Source organism: Lathamus discolor, chromosome 3 (genome assembly GCF_037157495.1).
Source record: "Lathamus discolor isolate bLatDis1 chromosome 3, bLatDis1.hap1, whole genome shotgun sequence".
In the NCBI taxonomy this organism is placed as follows: domain Eukaryota; kingdom Metazoa; phylum Chordata; class Aves; order Psittaciformes; family Psittacidae; genus Lathamus; species Lathamus discolor.
The window spans coordinates 102,727,182-102,748,784 of NC_088886.1; the positions used below are offsets into that span (position 1 = coordinate 102,727,182).

At 36.6% G+C, this 21,603-nt stretch overlaps 1 protein-coding gene across 1 annotated transcript in view; it reads right to left on the reverse strand.

The window, feature by feature from the left end:
* CCDC6 (coiled-coil domain containing 6) overlaps nucleotides 1-21,603 on the reverse strand; it is a 51,134-nt gene that overhangs the window by 3,158 nt on the left and 26,373 nt on the right. Inside the window, exons 3-8 of the mRNA XM_065670852.1 lie at nucleotides 17,909-18,037; nucleotides 13,032-13,135; nucleotides 11,069-11,229; nucleotides 9,072-9,228; nucleotides 5,725-5,825; nucleotides 1,802-1,926 (exon numbers count right to left, since the gene is read on the reverse strand). Coding sequence (XP_065526924.1) covers nucleotides 1,802-1,926; nucleotides 5,725-5,825; nucleotides 9,072-9,228; nucleotides 11,069-11,229; nucleotides 13,032-13,135; nucleotides 17,909-18,037 — 777 coding nt within the window. The remainder of the gene's footprint in view (nucleotides 1-1,801; nucleotides 1,927-5,724; nucleotides 5,826-9,071; nucleotides 9,229-11,068; nucleotides 11,230-13,031; nucleotides 13,136-17,908; nucleotides 18,038-21,603) is intronic.

Here is a 21,603-nt window from a genome sequence, read left to right on the forward strand (position 1 = left end):
TCTCTAGCTTTCTGAAAGACTTTTAGCCTGCACACTGGAGCAAGACCAAAACATAATACAAGTTGTTCTTTGGAGAATAAAAAAAGATTACAACCCTTTGCGCTGCAGGAATAAAGCAGTTAGAGAGCTCCCCTCAACAGAAACCACAGATTTTCAACAACCTGCACAAAGACTTAAAACCCACTTTATCTTTACAAACCAATGGCAGGGTGAGGAGAATCTTCTTTAATGGTAGCAATGTAAAAATATAAACTACACTGTACAACACTAATTTCTGTGCTTTTGAAACCAAAACACTCACTACTTACCTACAGTTAGCATTAATCAAGAACCTCATGGCATGACAAACCACCCACCCACAATTAGTGATCAACCACAGATGATCAGCTCTGTCGAAAAACATGATTACAGTGCTATACAGAATGTACTACAAGTAAAGACAATTTATTCTGTAACGGAGATAAAAAAAAAGTCAAGAATCAAACTGCAGTTTAGTCAAATAATGTATATCACATCTATTTTTCTGTGCAACTATGCACATTAACGCTCTGTGAAAAGCCAAGGGATTCTTCACAACTGATTGATGTCTCTGAAACATTTAAAATCATTTATTGCATTTGCATACACCTAATAATACGAGGAGATCCAGTTTCAGTATTGAGACAAAGCCAAAAGCTACTTATCAAAACCCTTCTCAAAACAGTATTTTGTCCTGAAGATGATCTTTTTCATAGCGACTCAGTGTGACACCAATTAATTTACAGTTTCAAAAAGAGTACTATTTCACAAAGACTTAACAGAACAAATTCCTTGAAAGCCCTATTTATAAAATTAGGTGCCACGTTTTCCAGAAGCACAAAGATCTTGTGACTAACATGACACACAGACTAGGATTCTACCTTACTGCTGAACTCCAGCTGCCCTCCTGTTCTAACCACTATTGTAGAGTTCCAACCAAACTTTGCTAAATGAAATCAACAATCATTCTTGCATATTCACCTAAGCAATTTTAGAAGCAGTCATATTTTAGCTTTCTACTAAAAATCCTATTGAAACATGTTTTCATATCTGAGAATGACAAGTATATGTAAAAACCCTGAGGATATTTACATACTACCATACCTTTGAGAAAAATAAAATGGTCTTGACACAATAACTATAAGGTATTTTGCTAAATAGTTAATATTTAGGCTCTGTTTGCTCATTGAGCTCCACAAATATTTAGAATTAACATGATAAAGTAGAAATGCATCAAACATCACAGGTAAAAAGAAATCATTCCAGTTGAAAGGAGAAATTGCCCTAACAAATGTTTATATTCACTTTCTTCTTTGCCAATGAGAACAGAAAGTAAGAGTTAACTGCCTGTTACAGTGACATGATGGTAGCATTGTGTCATCCTGAAGAAAACCTGAGCTTGGAGCAACCTCAGATGACTCATCCGTCAGATGGTGGAGACTAGGAGAAAAATGAAAGCAATGCTTTTACTTCCCGGGATAGGCTTAGTAGTTTAGAACATCACTTCTCACACCCTGCCTGCTGAGCCATAAGATGATACCTATTTACTGTCCTTAAGATGATAATATATCCTATTCTTTTGCAGAAAATAAGGTTCTCCAAAAAGATTCAGTTTCTGAGGGGTGAAGAGGAAAATCAGGATTGAAGAAAGCAGCAATAGATGTCTTGGAGTAAGGAGACAAAAACAAATATTTACAAAAATGTTCTGTAAAAAAGCTTCAGGACAAGCAATTATAACTTTTAGAAAACAAACTGACAAGTGTTTACTATTTTAAATACTTACTGTAATACCATGGGATGGTCCCATATGTTGTACATGGAGGCCTGGGGAATTGTAGTAAGACATTCCAGCTCTAGTCAGTGAAGTTGGTGGTGTGAAACCAACTGTGTGACTTGCATATGACAGACCTAGAAATTGTTAGAACAAGGTAACATCAACATCCTTGTTTATATTACAAACCAATTTGTGAAGGTTTTTTAAATTTTTTAATTTAAAATTAAATCAATGATAGGTTAAGAAATGGTAACTGCCACCAGATCAGACATCTAAAAATATTCATTGAACTGAAAACTGTGATGTAGAACTAATTTCTTCTTCTGCAGCTTTACTATGATATGTTACAAAACATTCATTACACAACGTTAAACCCGATTTTTCACTTAACATAAATGATGTAAGGCTCCCTTGGTAGCTTGGTTTTAGTCTACAAGCACTTCCATCCAGCCTTCTTCTCAGGGGAAATGGCTCCCTGAACACAGACAGCCTGAAGAAGTATAGAGGTGGTGCATGGAGAAGCCATCTAGCACTGGGGCACTACAAGCTTCCACAAAAAAACTGGATGTAGGTGGCTCCTCCAAGGCATACCAGATCCACACCCAGGCTTCTTCCTGTTTTGCCGTGGTGTTTCCAGGCAGGGACCCAAAGATCTTTACGGCTGTGAAGCTAACCATTCTGGGATTAGTTGCTAGCTGGACTAGGCTAGCACCTAACACTGAAAATTACAATTCATTTTATCCACATTAAGGAAATCCTAGTATTCAAAAGTGCAAATATCTAATTCTTCCACCTAAATATTTCCTTTCTCTAAGAACTAATTTATAACAATGCAGGTAAACAGAAACAGCAACGGCTAAGTGTTCAAAGTTCAGACCTGTTCTCAGCATTTTGAGTATTTCTCAAAATAGCACATTTTCAAAACCTCTAGCTCATTATCGCTTTCTGATAAAAGTATCAGTAAGGTAGGAGACAAGACTTTTCTCAGCTGTTCTGTATTAGACACTAGCAACTGCTTCAGAAAGTTATGACCAAGAAAAACGCTTAAAGGTGTATTAAACTTCTATAGCAGCACACTGGATTTAACAGTTTTCACACTTCAAAACTGAATCAATGTGAAACAATGCCACTGCAGCTACACTACGCACCAACACCCACCTTTGTCCTTTACTACATGTATCTGTGTTTCTGCCTACAACTGATGAGGCAAGATCTTGGAGGATGGGGGGAAAACCAAGCCTCAGATCACTAATAAAGTCCTCTAAGAAAACATACTCCCCTTGCTTAATCAAAATCTGATTCTGCTACACCTACAATGCATGCCAGGTGCAAATTACAAGCAACTCCAATATAATCACTGTCCCTTTAGAGTAGTTAAACAATACAGATTAACAAAATTAATCTGATTTTTTTGACTATACAATCTAATTGTATGTACAGCAAAGATTTTATTAAGAAAGTGGTTTTGTAAGTGCAAGGACAGAAACAAAATAATGTTCAGGTAGATGACAATCTGTTGGAAGTCAGAGACAAGAGCCCGAGAGAGAAAAAGGCAAAAAATACACTTTAAGTCATCTTTGCAACACTACAATTTTAGACTGCTTTGGGATAAACCAGCTCCAAAAGTTTTACAAATGCAAGTCTAAGTAGCAGTCAAAGAAGCAATAACAGAATACTGCATGTACATCCAAGGTAGCTTTATCTCTGCAGCCCAAAATCTCCATCTAGCCTAGCTGAAGCAAAGCATAAACAGTTTAACTACACGAAAGACTAAGCGGTAATTAGAGTAACTAATTGCCAGCGGCCTAGAGCAGCAATACTTCCATAGTCTTTGAAGTTCCATAACTGTGCTAGAAATCTCATCAGTATCTCAGCTTGAAAGAGTCCTCAAAAGCAGCATCTCAAGCCACACAAGCACAATGGACTCTGGGGTTTTCAGGAGCCAGAATCTGGCCCATTACACCGGACCAGCTATCCACATGAAATGACAGCATTTCTAATTGGTTTCAAATTATGTTTCTACAAATTCAGGCACATCATTCCCCAAAAGAAACATGACAAGTCATACAATTACTAGATGCAAAATACAACTGTTGTATTAATATGTGCTGACACTTTTGACAGTGTCTTACTGTAGTACTTCATCTATCAAGTAGTCTCAAACCCTATGTTTTCATCCCTTACTGCATTCATGTATCCCAGACAGCTGTACAGAATTCCCCACTGATCTCATTAGGTCTCTAAAAAGATACTGCTTCTATCTGTCTGAAGTCTGACACTTCCCAACTATGGGTATTAATTTATCAGATGTGAAGAATAATGTAGCTGCCTGTGCAGAAGTTGTAGCCTGGAACCTTTATTGTATCAACATTACCAAAATCGTGAACTCTGTTAGAAACTATCATTTCAGCTGTGTTATTTTTAACTGCTTCAGACTGTGTTTCAGCTTTGTGTCTGACTTTTTCTTCCGTTGTCTGTGGGATGTAATTCCCACTATAATAAAGCACTGTTCTATCAGCTACTGATGGGAACTAAAGTCCACAGGCAACAAGGAATGTGCCTTAGCCCCAGTGTAGGAACAGATCAGTAGAGTAACCCTGCACTGACACATCAGCATCTAAACTGGATCAATTTCTAGGTAATCTAGTGTGCAAGTCTGTAAATGACCAGAAAATACTTCCTACACATAACTTTAATTATAACCACTGCGAGGACTGCAGATACAATATGCAGTTGAATACTGGATTATTATGAAGGCTGCACATGTATAACCATGAACGCCCACAGAAGTTACTCCAGAACACTGGTTTGCATAACCATGTTTCTGTACATGCAGTTACAGGACAAAGAAAATATGTATCATTTTCTTGGCAACATACCTTGCAGAACATCGAAATAATGTTCATTTCTAACAATGTAACATAGTTTATTACCACAGCTAGTTTTTACACATGCTTACTCTTTTTGCAACACCTGGATGAAAACTGCTTTGAGTCCTTCTGAAAAACTAAAGTCAATCTTGAAAATTACAGTTTAAATACATTTTATATGTTCTAGCAGACCTGTGCAATAAAACATCTCAATCCCACCTTGCAGAATGTCTCAATACAGAGCACATGTCATTTGCCCCTACTGTAGACTCTGTCCAACAGGTTCTAAAGGTGAACTTGGGAAAGCAGGGCATGTGGGATTCACTTCTTTACATACAAGTGAGTTTGTGATAGCCATGCAACATCCATGGCCAACAACTTTTAATGAATGTCTAAGCGCATTTTTAAGAGATTTTAAATTTCAGTCAGTAACTGTTAGTAACAAAAATACATTTCCTTTGAGTTAAAAAAAAAATAAAATATATTAAGTAATTAAAAATTCAGAAAAGGTTAGTTTGCCTTTGTTATACTAAGTGCTAGAGACAGGTATTCTGAATTTTATAGTTACTGTTTTACAATAGAAAATAGAAGAACAAAAGCCACTACTAAAGAGAAATGGAAATCGACTTTTTTTCCAAACACATTTAAAATTAGACTTCTATAAGAAGTTTTGATTCAGAGCACAATAGTGCCCTCATTACTAGTTCATCACCAAACTCTAGAAATCTGTATGAACTATGCAATATGCTGGGCAACTTGGGGGGATGGGGGAGAGGAGGAAGAAGAAAGAAAGAAGAGAATAGGAGAGAAAAAGAGAGAAAAGAAATAAAACGTCAAGTGATAGCTACTTAACTGATCTTTAATATCTGTTCACAGTGCAAAATAAAACCATCTGAAAACATGCTGCACTAGAAGACATCTAAAGCAAAACTATTCTTATATTTATGATAATTTCTTTTTTCCCCCAGACTAGCTTTGAAAGGCTACTGACCTAAATATATTAATAGGGCTCATTACTGTGTGATGCATACAATAATTTTAGAAACTGGGTTAAATATTTACCAGGTGATATAGGTCTGCTAGAACTTGGTGAGGGTGTATAAGGGATAGGACTGGACACAGTGCGAGGTCTTAATCCTTGTGCAGACATCTCATTAAAATATCTAACAAAAAAAGGTAAAGAATGATTAGATCAAACCTTTTAAAATGTGCCATGTTTTAAATGTTTCACTATTTTTTTTCAATTCCCATAAAAATCACATTAGATTAACGAAGGACCAGTCACCTTTACGAAGTCATGACAGGAGCTCTCATCGTTGTTGAAGGCTCAGCTACTAGCTTAACTTCCAATAGAAAAAGCTGGACTTATCTTAGTCATTTGCAGTTAAAACTGTACAAGTTGTGTACGATTACAATAGTACATATTAAAGGCCAGAGGTATAAATCATGTCATCCGATCTGACTGTAACTACGTTTTTGCACTTTACACATAATTTCTACATTGAACTATTCAATAGCTTGTCTGGCTGAAGTGTACTTTCCAAGAAGAGCATTCAGCACTAATCTGAAATCATGAAAAGGGATGCAAAAAAAATTATTAAAGTACTGATAATTTGTTCCAACAGCTTATCAGCCTCACACTGAAAAAACCTGTCCCCTACTTTAATACCTCTGGTGTATACATTTAGCCATTTGCTCATCATGCTCATCTCATCACTGGAAGAGACAGATGTTTTGACAGATGTTTTGAATCCTGGACTTTCTCCCACTAAAGGTACTTCTAGGTTGTGTTGTAAGACACCTACCACTCTTCACAGTCATAAACTGAAGAGATCAGAACCTCAGGCAAGGCATTTTTCCCCACCTGTAATAATTCCAGTGGTATTTATTTGAACTTTACTCACTGAATACAGTGAACCTTCACAGCCATCAAGTGTTTTCTAAAAGAAGGCAAAAAACATAGCAATTGCTCCCATTTGCCACTTAGTTTTTATCTCAAAAGTAATTTTATGTATTTTTTCCCAAAGCACTAGGCTAGCTGCTTTGAGGTTGACTTGCTTACGCAATACTCTCCACCTAGATTTTTTAGTCATTGCCTAGATTAGAGGCTCCCCTCCTCACCATCTCCTGCACATATGGTTGCAAATCAGTGCATCTGAGTTTATATTATTACACTTAACTGTGTTTTCTTTACTGTACTCAGTAGAGCAGCAGGCAAAATTAGCTACCTAACAGCACTCTGACTCGTCTCCCCTTCTACCACTATATTCTCAGAAATTCTTAGTAGCTACATTTATTTCCCGATCACAGAAAAAAAAACCCCACAACATGAAGCAGCATTAAAAATATTCCTATTCAGTGGAACTCTCAGTGATGACTACTTCAGGGTCTGTGAGCCATTTCATAAACTATTTGAAACATATTTTGCTACTGCATCTTACTTTTCATACCAGGATATTCAGGGTTACTAAGCCACACCACCTAACATAGGCAGTACACTGCAGTGATACCAAAACTTGTTGAAATTTGGGTGGATCAGGTAATACAAGTGGCTGCAATAGAGAACAACACGGAATTATCAAACTGGCAAATTAAAGTTTAATAAAATTTAAGTTTTCTAAAGAGCTACTGGTGGCAAGGTTAGCAAAATTGAACTGACCAGACCACCTCTGCAACACGGAGTAACTTGTAATGCAGACAGTATGTGTATTAAAGCAAGGCAATGGTCTTTGTCATTTTATCATATTCATCATACTTTATTCTACATAAAGACAATTTTCTGTAAGTCATCTTAGTACCTGGATCAGGTGATATGGAACAGCAGCACATCATTTGCATGCTTCCTGTTTTCAGGTATTTCCCTACTACTCCAGAGAACAGGATGGAGGATTGAGAAGACAAAGTTATTGCTAGTCAGAGGAGGAAGTTTAGGGAGAGCTGTGTATTTTGCATTCAGTAAAACATCTAATCTACCCCCACCTACAAAAAATAAGTACCATTAGCTAACAGAATGAAACTGAAAAAATGGATATCTAATCCACCACCACCTTCATTTTTACAATGACAATGTAAGCTGACAAAAACTTACTTTAAAATACTTACTGCACATAGTTCCACAGTTATTTTTTCTACAGAGTTCTCCTAAGAGTAACCACTCTAATACCTGCTTTATCCTTCCCTTTGCTTTGTATTACTTAAACTGTGAATGCCTGTTTCAGAGTGACTGTCATGCTTTTGTAGTACTAAGAAAACCAATACAACAAGGAAACTTCTTAGAAGTACAGAACAGTTAATCAAATTTTACTGCTTTTTATTGATTACCACTACCTACAACGAACTGACAAAAAAAAAAAATAGGATACTCTGCAATTTTGGATTAATACTGATAATTCACATAGATTCAGATTTTAACTGTATTTACATTACAATGTAAATACTGTAAATGTGGTATTTACATTACACAAACAGAAGAATCCTGTGTTTCTATCCATTCATACACCATCCACTACATCTTAATACCAGGTGCTACTGCAATACATGTTAGTTGCCTAGTATTTCATTTAAATGAAAACAGTACCTTGAACTTTCAGTGTGCTCCCTGAAACAAAATACCTAGTACTTTGTTTCTGGTAGATTATGGCTTATATCAAATATACTGATGACTCAAGAAGAAATAGCTCAGTATCAGAAGAATACACAGCACAGGGTAACTTTTAACCTTTCTTTTTAAGGGACCAGTATAAATCCAAAATAGTGTAAAACAGAACAACAAAAAAAATAAGCATTTGATAAGAAATAAGAGTGTTCTATAGTCAGCGTACTTAAAAACTTCTTTCAAGTTACAACACTCATATGATTATGAAGTGAGAAAACACTAAAACGCATCACCAAGAAAAACTCAAGACTACCTGTAAGGTCAGCGCAAGCAATGCAGCTTGCAGTAGAGGAAAAAAACAAAAAACCAAAAAAACCATAAAAAAAAAAAAAATCAAGGATATTATGGTTTGGAAATCAAACCCCTCTGCAAAGGACTAGTTAGCCCTAAGTAAGGATGTTGTGCCTAGCTCATGGAATTCCTTCCAGTTCGGAGCAAAACAAAGGTACTATAATTGACTTATCTTGAATCTCAACTACACAGCTATATTTATTTCAATACGTATTATCAAAACCCTAAGCAATTCTCAGATACAAATATTTTCTTTCTCATTGTGAAAAATAATGCCATTTCTATACAAGTGTGATACAATTCTACTAAAAATATTCCCGGGCCATGCTGAAATCCGATACGTAGACGAGACCCACATACAGGTTATTTCTATAAATACTTATTCTATAATATTCAAAAAGAAGTTTGAGTATTGATTAAGAAGCTGAATGCTGACATATCTGGATCACTAGAAAACACAAACCTTTCATCGTCCATTTCTAAGCTGGATTCACTTTCTGACAGTTGCCTGCAGAGTGCTTCCCTGCGTTCCATTTCCCTCTGTAATTTTCTTTGAAGTCTCAAGTTTTCTTCTCTCATATGCCGCTCCTCTTCTAAATATTGTGCCATCTTCTCTGAATCTGAAATTCGAAATTTTGTTAAAATTTGACTGAAATTCACAAACAGGCAAATACATTGTGCCTACTTTTACTCCAGTACTTCAAGAATGAGGGTGTAAAAATGCTCAGGATGGGTCACTCAAAATTCTAATCTCTAAGTCAATAGTTCAATGCCCAATTCTGAACAGTAGCTACTAAAATAGATTACTGATTGACACCAATTTTGGAAATAAAAGGTTAAAAGCAAAAAGAGCATTAAGTACATGACTAAATGAATTTGAAAAGAGAAAAAAAAAGTAATGAAGAAAATAATAAAACCAAAACCACAAAGAAGGACAACAATGACTTATGCTCCATTAAAATAACATGATTCCGTGTTTACAAAGATTTTACTGCATTATTTTAAAGGTATATTTCCTTTTCAAAGGAGGAAGCACAAAACAAGTTCTGAAACCCAAACCACTCAAATTTGTATTAAATTGCTACCTTATACATATGCTATAGCATTCTTTCAATTACACTTTTTTATCACAGAGATTGGCCAACAGGACGTACTGATATTAAAAGCCAACAAGTGGTTTACTATGTACACCAAAGCGCAATTTGAGTTTGCAATTCTAAACAAGTTCAGCAAATATCACTTAAACAGTCTTCAATCAAAAGAATATTTGTTTTAGAATATTGTTCCCAAACTATCAACAATACATGATTTCTCTCTCTTCTGTGGAAGTATCACTGCTAAATGTAACAGCATCACTTATTTAAAACTACTATTTATCGAAACAGTTCCTAGACTAAAAGTGTTTCAGGAAGACAAAATGTAATTCCAATATCAGAATTTAGTAAGCAGATTTTATTAAGTACTTATGAATAATACTAGAGATTCTCTAATGAAAACATACTGCAAACATGAAACTGAAAATGCATTTCAGTTTCACCTGCTTGCCAGCTAGCACATCCAATATTTCTATCAGTATTGCTATTCATATTGAAGCTTGGTTTAATCTGTTCACGAACAGAAAGTACTTTAAAACCTAGATCTTATTTTCAATGAGAATTTGAATTCAAATGCTTCTAAATTTTTACTGTAAACCACAGAAATTCAAAGATAAATCACTTAATAAAGAACACTTGAAATGAAATTAATTATGCTAAATTTGTCCAAAGAGCACTTTGAATCTAAGGCCTTGCTCTCCTCCTGAAGTTCAGTAAGTGAAGGCTGCAGTGCAGAATTGGCAAGTACAAAGATTAGCAGCCCTTATCTTCTTTTAACTGACAGAAATTATTAATACCACAAACTTCTGTACAAGGCCTCTGGAAAATCCCATCATCTCTGTACTTAAGGAAGGTGACTGCCTCTGGCACGCTATTTCTCTTAACAGCAGTAGAAATATTCCAGTTAGCCTGTCAAGACCAGCACACTAGAGGGGGAAAAACACTTCTAATTCCACACTTACCCAAACTCTTCTGTCGTGGTTAGGTATCTACCTACTTATTAACTGAAATATAATGCCATTGACTCAGAACTAGGCACTAGACAATGAGAATTGATGAAACCCAGACAGAAATTAAAAAAAAAAAAAAAAAAAAAAAGATAAACACATTTCTTCTGGCCCAAGATATTAAAAGAAAAAAAAAAAATAATATCACTGATTCTTCCAGACACCTTTTTAGTAAAGCTAAAACTCCCTAAACTGCACCTGAATACATCAAGGAGCAATAATACTGCAATTATGAAAATATTTGAATCCCAAATGCCCTATTTTTTCTACTTCTACCTTAAATTCAAACTCATTGAAGTATATATAAAAATCTTACATTACACAAACTTGAAAAGACTTAAATCAAGTTGTTTACTCACGCTGTAACTGTGCAGCCCTCAGTTGTTTCTTCAACCTCTCCACTTCATTCTTCAAAAATCTGATATGTCTCATCATATTTTCTGGAGAATCTATCTCCATTGATATGTCTCTGGGTGATGGTGGAGCAGATACCGGCTGGTCTAATTTCTCCTGCAAAATTCTGCATGAAAAATAGTTCAAACTTCACCTTCAGTTCTACTGAAAACAAACCCTCTTAAAACCCCCAGAAACCCACTGCAAGGATTCTGACAAGTATATATGAGTTACTTTAACTACTGTCGTTGGAGAGAGAATTTTGGGAGGATTTATAAAGTCTTCTTTTTTAACTCAAGAATAAAAAAAGGCAAAATTTGTTGTCTAACCACAGATAGATTTTCTGAAATGTTCAGCCACAACACTTCCAAACATTTTCTGTTCAGGAAAAACAAATTCTGAACTATATAGGTTATGTCAGTTTTATATTCAAACACTACTTATTCCACAAATTAATTTCTAATCAAATTAATTTAATCTCTTGTGAATTTTTGTATTTACATTCTTAGAGGAAGAACACATAGAATCATAGAATAGTTAGGGCTGGAAAGGACCTCAAGATCATCTAGTTACAACCCCCCTGCCATGGACAGGGACACCTCACACTAAACCATCCCACACAAGGCTTCATCAAACTTGGCCTTGAACACCGCCAGGGATGGAGCATTCACAACCTCCCTGGGCAACCCATTCCAGTGTCTCACCACCCTAACAGGAAAGAATTTCCTCCTTATATCCAATTTAAACTTCCCCTGTTTAAGTTTTAACCCGTTACCCCTTGTCCTGTCACTACAGCCCCTGACGCAGAGTCCCTCCCCAGCATCCCTATAGGCCCCCTTCAGATACTGGAAGGCTGCTATGAGGTCTCCACGCAGCCTTCTCTTCTCCAGGCTGAACAGCCCCAACTTCCTCAGCCTGTCTTCATACGAGAAGTGCTCCAGTCCCCTGATCATCCTCGTGGCCCTCCTCTGGACTTGTTCCAGCAGTTCCATGTCCTTTTTATGTTGAGGACACCAGAACTGCACACAATACTCCAGATGAGGTCTCACAAGAGCAGAGTAGAGGGGCAGGATCACCTCCTTCGACCTGTTGGTCACACTCCTTTTGATGCAGCCCAGGATGAAAAGATGCCTAGGGTGAAACACAAGCTTTTCTGTGTTTCACCGTAACTAAAAGAGGAAACATCACAGACATTTTCTGAAGCATAGTCAAGCCATCTTTTTTTTTTTTGTCTTTTTTTTTTTTTTAATTTCCAAACTAAAAGGTATTCCATATAGTCAAGGTTTCAAATACCTAAAAGCTGAAATAAATGATTGTAAATTCAGGAGTAATGAACTTCTCTTATAATAAGGATATAGCAGATATTCATTGCTCTAAACGATTACTTTCGGAGTTAAGATATGAATTTTTCAGCCTGAAAGCATGAAACTGTTCTTCACTAGGAACATGGTTGATTGGCCATGATGATGATGACTCTGCCCTGAAGAGCAGGGATAGCACTATGCAAGCACAACATGGCCTAATATTCACTTGTACCACAGAAAATAGTACTAAGGCATGGTCTGACTCCATCATAGCTTCTTGTAAGAAGGCACACATTCAGAGATAAATTAAATCAGAAATGGTTTGGCTTAAATAAGGCTTTGAATCTAAGATACACAAAAATGCTACCAATAGCCCATCCTACTACGAATTTACCACTGTTGAATGTCACATATAGCTCTTCAGAGTACCTTCTACAGTAAAATAAAACTACAAAACCTGCAGTTCACCCATTTTCTGAGGGCCCGCTCAAGATCAGAGAGTCACATTAACAAAACTGTCCTTAAACATGTAGAAGAAAATAAGGTATTAATCATCTCTTCTCCACCCAAACCCAAGAGTTCTTATAACATGGCATTAAAGAAAGCACACTGCAACAAGACAAACCGTTTTTCTGCTTCAAGTTTATCCATCCTCTTCCAGAGACGATTCACTAGTGCTTCTTGTTCTTGTTCCAAAGTATTTTCAAGGTCAATCTTCTCACGTCTTAACTGGAGATGAAAACAATTTTTTGCAAGGAACTGCCATTAGTAAAGATCACTGTTATAACACCATTTTACATGATGCTTTATGACAGCAAGGAGAAGGCGGCAAAGAACAGGCAAAAATCTGGCTGGCCACAAAGCCAGTGAAAACAAACAAACAAACAAAACCAACTAAGCAACCCAACACACTGGTCACAGAGCCAGTGAAAAATCAAGAGATTCAGAAGTTGCACAGTAGTAATCTTTGCAACAGAAGTCTTTCTCACAGAACTTGTCTCTGGCCAGCATGGGGGCACTTGAAATATGAACACACTGATGACATGACAAGCCTATTTAAACACATCTCCTGTTCCTCATGTCTCCAAGCTTCAAACTGAATTTACTGTCAACTACATTCATTCTTTTGAAAAACTTCCAAAGTTTTTCACAGTTCAGTAAGACAGAAATTGAAGAGAAGCCTGTTCACCTTGCATTAGGCAAAGCAACATAACAAAAATAGTAACAGGAAAAATGCAAAATGCCTCAAGTGTTACAGTATTAACTCTTACTAGCAGAAAAAAAAATAAAAAAGTATTTCTATCTTAGCAAAGGCTTTATAAAAGTAAACACTTAACTTGACAATATTTCATTCATTCACTGTGTGGACAAACATTCCTGATTCTACTGTGAGTTAATACAAAGAGATAAACTGTAGAAACACACATGAAGAAATCTATTACTAGTATTTTAGTACAGATACAACAGAAATATTAATAAGAATACATCAGAATACTAAAAGGCACAGGTGATACTATTCAGCAACACTGGCAGCTGAACTCCAGCAGTTAGTAACACTGAAACATGTGGGAACAGATGAACACCTTTACAGGTTGAAAAGAGCATGGAGGTATTTTTCCCAGCAAAGCCTTAATTAACACCACTTTCCTGAAGGGCACATAAGGTCACATTACAAAATGGAAAGACTGAAAACAGACTAGGCTATTTCCTTGCACGTTTACTGCATCACTGGGTGAAGTGTTATTACAGCACTGAAATTTATAAAGGGCTCTGTGCTAGCCACTAAATTAGTAATGAGATACCAAAACAAAATTTAAACTTATGCACTTCACATAACAATGCAAGTTTAATCAACGTACAACTTTAATCTTTCAAGCTTAGAAGAAATACCGTAAGTAAAAATAGACATACGCTGATGAGTAATAGGGAATATAATTAGAAAAAGAAACATTGTTTAGCAAATCTTTCCATGTCTGAGTTTCCACATGTACATTAACAGTAGAGGGAACTTACACTTCAATAAAAGATGTGAGAAGCAACATGCTTCAGCCACACACTAGGGTAAGAATTTGGGTCGTGACCTACACTTTGTTCCCCATACCAGCAGGAGCTGGAGCGGTATGAAGGCAAAGGGCTCAGCTCCTGGAGATAAAAGGCACTTTGCCTTAGGGCACTGCTCATGAGCCAATTTGCCCAACACTTGGGGCTGACAGCTTTCAGAGGGAAGAAAGGACATAAAAGGTTCTGGGAATCTGCACACAGTGCTTCTACACCACCAGCACACAGTGCTTCTACACCACCAACATGCAGAACTTCACTATATTGCTTAGCTACCTATATAACCACACGATGAGAAAGGCTTGACTGCAGATCGCTACTTCTGCAGCAATGTTTTTTGCATCACTTCAGTGCAACATAGTTTAGACTCACCTGCTCTGACACAGTCTTTTTACAACTATGCTATTGATCTAGCACCAAACAAACCCACAAAAACATACTGGTGAAAATAAAAATATTTTGTTTAACAGTAGGAAGAAGAGCAAAAAGCAATTTGAAAACAGAGTAAATTATTCATAACCTTGAAAGATTTGAAAAATCTACAATTACGTTTAGTATTACAGCAACCATCACCAAGGCAGTGGAATCCATTAATTAGAAATCTGCATATGGGTGATCACACACAATGGCAAGGCCAAATCATTAGCAACAATATACTGATGAGCCTTGTGTAGTGCCCTGAAGGCTGACAGACACCAAGTAAACTGTGTTGCGAAACAGATAAAAATTTTCACATTTCCAACAGTATGAAAACACACTGGAAACAAGTATCTGCCTTTTCTGATCTTGAGTGTTGTCCCAGCTCCTCCCAGTGCAAGGAAATTAAAGCTCTGAGGATGAACACCTTGTATTGAACCTACAGGAAAAGCAACTGCAGCATCCTGACCAGAGCTGTGAAGTGAAAGAATAGGTATATTTTGTAATAGATACTTTCAGGTGTACTTTGGAAATGCAGTCTAACACTAATCAATGAATATGTTAGTAACATCATATAGTATTAAAATAAGCAGGATGGGATTGTATCTCCAAACCAAACCAGAAGCTGTAAATACTAGCATCATTCTACATGAGTTCAAAGTTACGTTCCAATAAAACATATCTTAATTTTTAACACAACAGGTAAACAAGGAAGTACTGCTTGCTTTTTTTTTTTTTTGACCATCTTCCCTTCAGAGTAAGGGAACCTCTCCACCATAAATTTGTGTTCCTTGTCCTCTCTCTTTTTCACACATACACTTACTTAAGTTCAAATGTAGCTAAAATATCCACTGTCTTTGTTCCTAGATTACTGCCAACTTACCAACAAGCACAACTGTTCCTGCCTGATACGGAGATCTCCCAAATCAATGAAAGCTGAATACCATCTCTGCCTAAGCTCACTATCCCAAATTTCACCTCTCTGATGCTCGTCTGCCCCTCCCCCTTTGTAGCTTTCATTCTTTGCAGCTCTCCAAGATTACCTCTACAGGAGATTTTACATTTCATGTTCTTCTCCTTTCAAAGAAGCAGACATAGAAGATGATTATGGGCACTTTAGTGACTATTTCTCATCTCCTAACTGCATAAATTCTAGTTTCTCTACTGTATGAAATAGAAAAGCAACTAAAAAGTAACAGCAAGACTACAAGGTTGGCCTCTGCAGGACAAAACTGACAGCTACTCATTTTCTATCAAACCACTGAATACTGCTGCTCATTTTAAACGCAACATTCAATTAATTGAAATAGTCACATCATACATTTCCTCACCATTAGCCTTCAGAGAAGAAAGTTCTACCACTTCATGCGGACTTGAGAAAATAAAGTCAGATCACATTCAAACCCTAATATAACGTGAGTTAGTAATGACACTATGCAACCATCACAGCTACAAACTGGCTACCTACTCATCACCTGTGGCATGAGCAACTCTGATGAGAAAAAGCAAATAGGAAGGACACAAAGCACAGATGATTTCTGTTCCATATTTTAAAAATAGCTTAGTGAACATATGTTGTAACTATCTACTCACTGATTACAGTGATAGATCTAGTGATGCAGCCCTTGATTATGTTCAAAGCATTGCTGAAATACTCCTTCCAAGCCCTGTTTAAACATGTGTCCAAAAGGTTATGTTGAAGCATCGTGGCAATATCTCCTACTTAATTCCTTATGTGCACAACAAAGGCAATATTGCTTTGCTCACAACTTTTGGTTGTTTCTTGCTAGGTGTGGTATATGCCCCAAAGGCTGTTGCCTCAACTGGTTAATGAGCTGTCATAGTTTAGGCTCAGCCAGTAACTCAGAACAATAACCTTTTTTTTTTCATTTGTGTAAGAGAAGAAATCATGAAGTTCAAAGTAATTTGAGATATACTATACCTTAGTGTAAGGGAAAACAAAGGTACATATTGTGTTCCCTATAAATGCAAATGGAATTTCTAAGTAAAATTGACAAATCTAGCATTTTCATAAACAAAATTAAGTTTTCAAGGTCAGATACATGGAAGGCCTTTGAATACCCTTGCTTTTTGAACAATCTATCATTGACTTTCAAATGTAGCAATAAGTTTCAAATTTTATGATTTCCCAAGTCTGTCTGCCCGGAACAATGATACAAAAATAACTACCATTAAGATTTTAGCTCTGGCTCATGCCAACATTTCAAAGAGAAACCAGCTTTATATGTAAGCTTACTTTGCATTTTGATTAAGTAGCCACCACCACCACCTTGTGGCTAAGAGAGTTATTTCAATTTCATGTTAATTTCCATATTGAATAAAGATTTGTTGGCAACCACATCGTTCTATCTTTCTGTTTTTTAATTTGGTCCATAGATCTCTACATACAGAATGTTAGCATAAGAGTCAAGAAAAACTATTTTATCATAAAAATAACCATTATTTTACCCACAATGTCAGCAGAAATAGGAGAGTCATACAAAACTGGTAGTAATTCAAGTATTCATACCACCCAAATTACTGAGCTTCCACAAGCCGTAAAAAAAATGAAGTTGTTTAACAAGCCTGTATATTTCATCAGTTTGCCTTCAGTCAAAAGGACTTCTGCTAATGCCACTGAGATGTTTCAATGCCCATGCCTAAAATCAACCATAAGAGCAGTTCCAATGTCTAAACTTGCAGCAGAAACATGAGGAAAAAAAAACAAGGTGGTGTTTTATGTCTGTAATTTTCACAACTGTCTTGGAAGAAAACGAGTTGGACATAGTAAATTCTCAAATATTTTTAAGTATACACACACAGCTGACATCTCGCAGTTCAAGTCCTATGCTATCCAAGCTGCCACAAAAAGGTGTCCTAGATCACAACTAGACCACATGCGTATTACCTACTGTAGAGCTTAACCTCCTTAGAAGTAACAGTCTTTCCCACTAGCAGTATGAGAGTGGAAGCTGATGAATGGCAACAAGAAGCATGACTTATATAATTCTGAAGATAAGGAGTTACCTGCTCCAGGGTGAGCTGCTTCGAAATCGTATCATTTTCCAGTTTTTTGATCTTCTTCATCAATTTGTTCACTTGAAATTCCTGTTCCTGCTCTAAATGCTGCTCCAATTCAGCTTTCTCATGCTGCAGCTAAAAATTTAGAAGACATGAAGTATTTTAAACACACAGAAGTATGAAACATTATACAGCTTTTATATACTTACACATTTATTCTTATTGTACATTAAATTCTCTATTGATAATCCTCCTTAAAAGACTTCAAAACGTACAACCCACCTAACAGCCCTTCAAAAAAAAAAAAAAAATCAATATTTTAAACTGTATTCTATTTTCAAAGTAGATTGAAGTAAACTACATTTCCAAACATTTAATAAAGCCAAATGAAAACAGATACAATATATGTAGCATATACAATATAGACATTTCAAAAGTAAAAAAATCTATATGATTCACAAAAGCATTAATTTTAATCTAAATGCATCATCTCAAGAGCACCCAAAACCATAAAATGCAGGTCTTAGCACTTCCTCCCCCCAGGCAGCTGAAAGCTTTAAATCATAGAATCAGCTAGGTTGGAAAAGACCTTCAAGATCATCAAGTCCAACATCTACCCCAGAACTGCCAAGTCCACCACTAAACCATGCCATTAAGGGCCTCATCTACACATTTGTTGAACAGTTCCACGGATGGTGATTCCACCACATACAGCAGACAGCATGCGGATTACCACCTAGCTCAAAGTAGTTGCTGCATTTCCCTTAATCTTCACTTTCCTTCATTAAAAAAAGCTAGATGCTTCTGTTTTTTAGGTGTTTTTTTAAGTTTTATTTTATTACCTAGCTAAAAAATAAGATGAAAGCCAGTTGCTGTAATCAGCTTATATTTAATTAGCAAATTAAGCTGTGTGAAAAGGCATATAGCCAGAATCTCTCGCTCGGCCTACAGCCAGATGCTGCTAACAGAAAGCATGTGGCTGGGGACCGCTAGTATTTGCAGACACTCCAGTGAGTCAGGAAAAACATACAGTCCTGTGCAGGCACCTCAAACCAACTTAACAAATACGGTTTCCTGCTCTTGTGCGCTTCATGCAAATGCAACTACCATATTACTTACAAAAATTGAGCTGCAACTGCACAATCTTGCTTGTGCAATCATTCTTTTTAAAACTTGGTGGAATTTCCATCATGCGGGAACTGATGAGTGTGATCTGCAGCTGCTGTGTAGGACCTACTAAACCTTGCCTCAGGAGTTTGAACACACTTGCAGCCAAAAGACCATTCCCACTGATCAGAAAGCTGCTAAGTGAAGCAATGAAAAATCTAAGGAAACCTACAAACATATTTCCCTTGAGTGCTAAAAGGGGTTATAACTTGAAAGCCCTCTTGGACATTCTGATGAACGTACTTTATCGTGCTACTCCCCTTCACCCTATTATTCAGAGTGGAAGAAAAATACTAATAACATCCAAAACTACATATTAATGGTGTCTGTCACTCATAACTGAGTAAAATATTTTTTCTCTTATTTGCTTAGATCATAAGAACAAACCAAAACACTAGAAAACCAGTTGATGCTGAAACCCTAACACTGAAAAACAGAATTGCTAACAATGAGAAAACATCCACTCATAAAATGCTGGTGGAAAGTGTTTATTCTACACTTTATAATTTTACTTAGTATTTTCAAACTGTTTTTAATTATATGCAGTTACAGCAACAACTGTTTACAAACAACTGTTTCCCTACGGCTGCCAGCTAAAGAGAAGGAAAAAGTGTGTCAGAATGTGTCACCTTGATGACAATGCCTTGCAGACCTTGAATTGCCCATAAAAACTGCAGGAGAGATACTGGGAGAATTTTCAGCTATGTAAGATCAGAGATGGGTTAGGTGCAAGAGAGACAGCTAATACTTTAAAGTGAGAATGGGGTTATGAAATACAAAGCAGCAGAAAAAGTACATGTGATACTTCTACTAAGTCCTATAGAAGTGCAGTAATGTCCTTCTGTCTCCACAGAAATAAGTTTCCTGATACAATGCAGGACCACACTTACCTTACTTCCTTACTATACTGGCTTATTCTGGGACAGCAAAAAGTTGTTTCATGAAATAATGGATGTAATAGATGAAGTACCCCCTTAAAAATACAGCCCTCCTTTATCCGTCAGACTATGACCTTGTACATTGTACTGAACAGCCTATTTTTAGTACTCCAGCCCTCAAATGTTGTCAAATTCCTCCTTTGCTGCATCCTGAAAGTCCTATTTATTAACAAATCTGTATCAGCAGTTTGCCTCATATTTATGTCCAGATGTTCATCAAATAAATGACAGATGCGCTGACTCTGTTTATTCTGCACAATCACATTTGCATCCTTGAGCTGACTCATCCTATTTTGGAGATCAGGATGCTATTATCTTGGTATGTCGAAACATTATACTTTCAAGGACAGACACTTCGACCAATTTGCACTTCCAAAAATATAAAGATATTGAAAAAAATCTGTAGTTGATTTTAAAAAGGCATGAAGCAGGATTTAAGGAATAACTGTCTTTAAGTTCAAACACTATTAAAATTTAATTATTCTTTTGAGCAGCCTTGTTTCACAAAAGATAAAATTTTCAAGATATACTATTTTAAATTTCAAAACAAAATCTCAACAAGTCCACATCCACAGATGTTTTAACAGAGGCTGCATCAAAACACTTCTACTGATACTCTGCAAAATATTGCTACCATTCTATAATGGCTAGGGATAGAGGACTCTAAAAATATTGTTCCAAACTTGCCAGACTTCGTCAGGTAGACAAAGTTATCATTAGAGAAGGAAGTTTAGATTGGATATAAGGAGGAAATTCTTTCCTGTTAGGGTGGTGAGGCACTGGAATCGGTTGCCCAGGGAGGTTGTGAGTGCTCCATCCCTGGCAGTGTTCAAGGCCAGGTTGGATGAAGCCTTGTGTGGGATGGTTTAGTGTGAGGTGTCCCTGCCTATGGCAGTGGGGTTGGAACTAGATGATCTTGAGGTCCTTTCCAACCCTAACTATTCTATGATTCTATGATTCTAAAATATGGTGAATGTATGTAAGGCCTGTAAGAACTTTATCAGGAATGTATGAGATGAAAAGTTTGTCTACTTCAAAAGCCTCCGCTGAGATGCATGTGCTCCTTCCTCTCTGCATCGTTCAGCCTAGCAAGTTAAAAATTATGATAAACAAAGGAAATTTCACTAGTAAAAGCATAAACATTTACTGTAGTGGCAGTAAAAGGTAATGCCACACAGTTATAAACAGATATTATCAAGCAATGGTATGGCACCACAAAGCCTGACAGCAGGAAGAGTTTTATTCCAGTGAAAGCACCCTCTTTTATGTCCTACTGTGTATGTTTAGAATCAATCCGTCATACAGTAAAGTGTTTCAAAGTGAATTCCTTACAATATTGAAAACCTGAGGTAACTGTGTTTTATAATAGCAATGCACATCATGCTGAATTGGGAAATACTTGTTATGCTGTAAACGAGAAGCATGGAAGCTCATGCTCTGGCAGACAGCTTTCACATTAAAAATATTTTAACATCCTGGGAGCTCATTCCAGATGGCCACTCAATGTGATGCATAAACCCCTACAATTGTGACAAAGGTTTGACAAAGCAAGAAACACACAGGCACTATGGAAAAGGTCCCTCTGCTAGGTGGCTT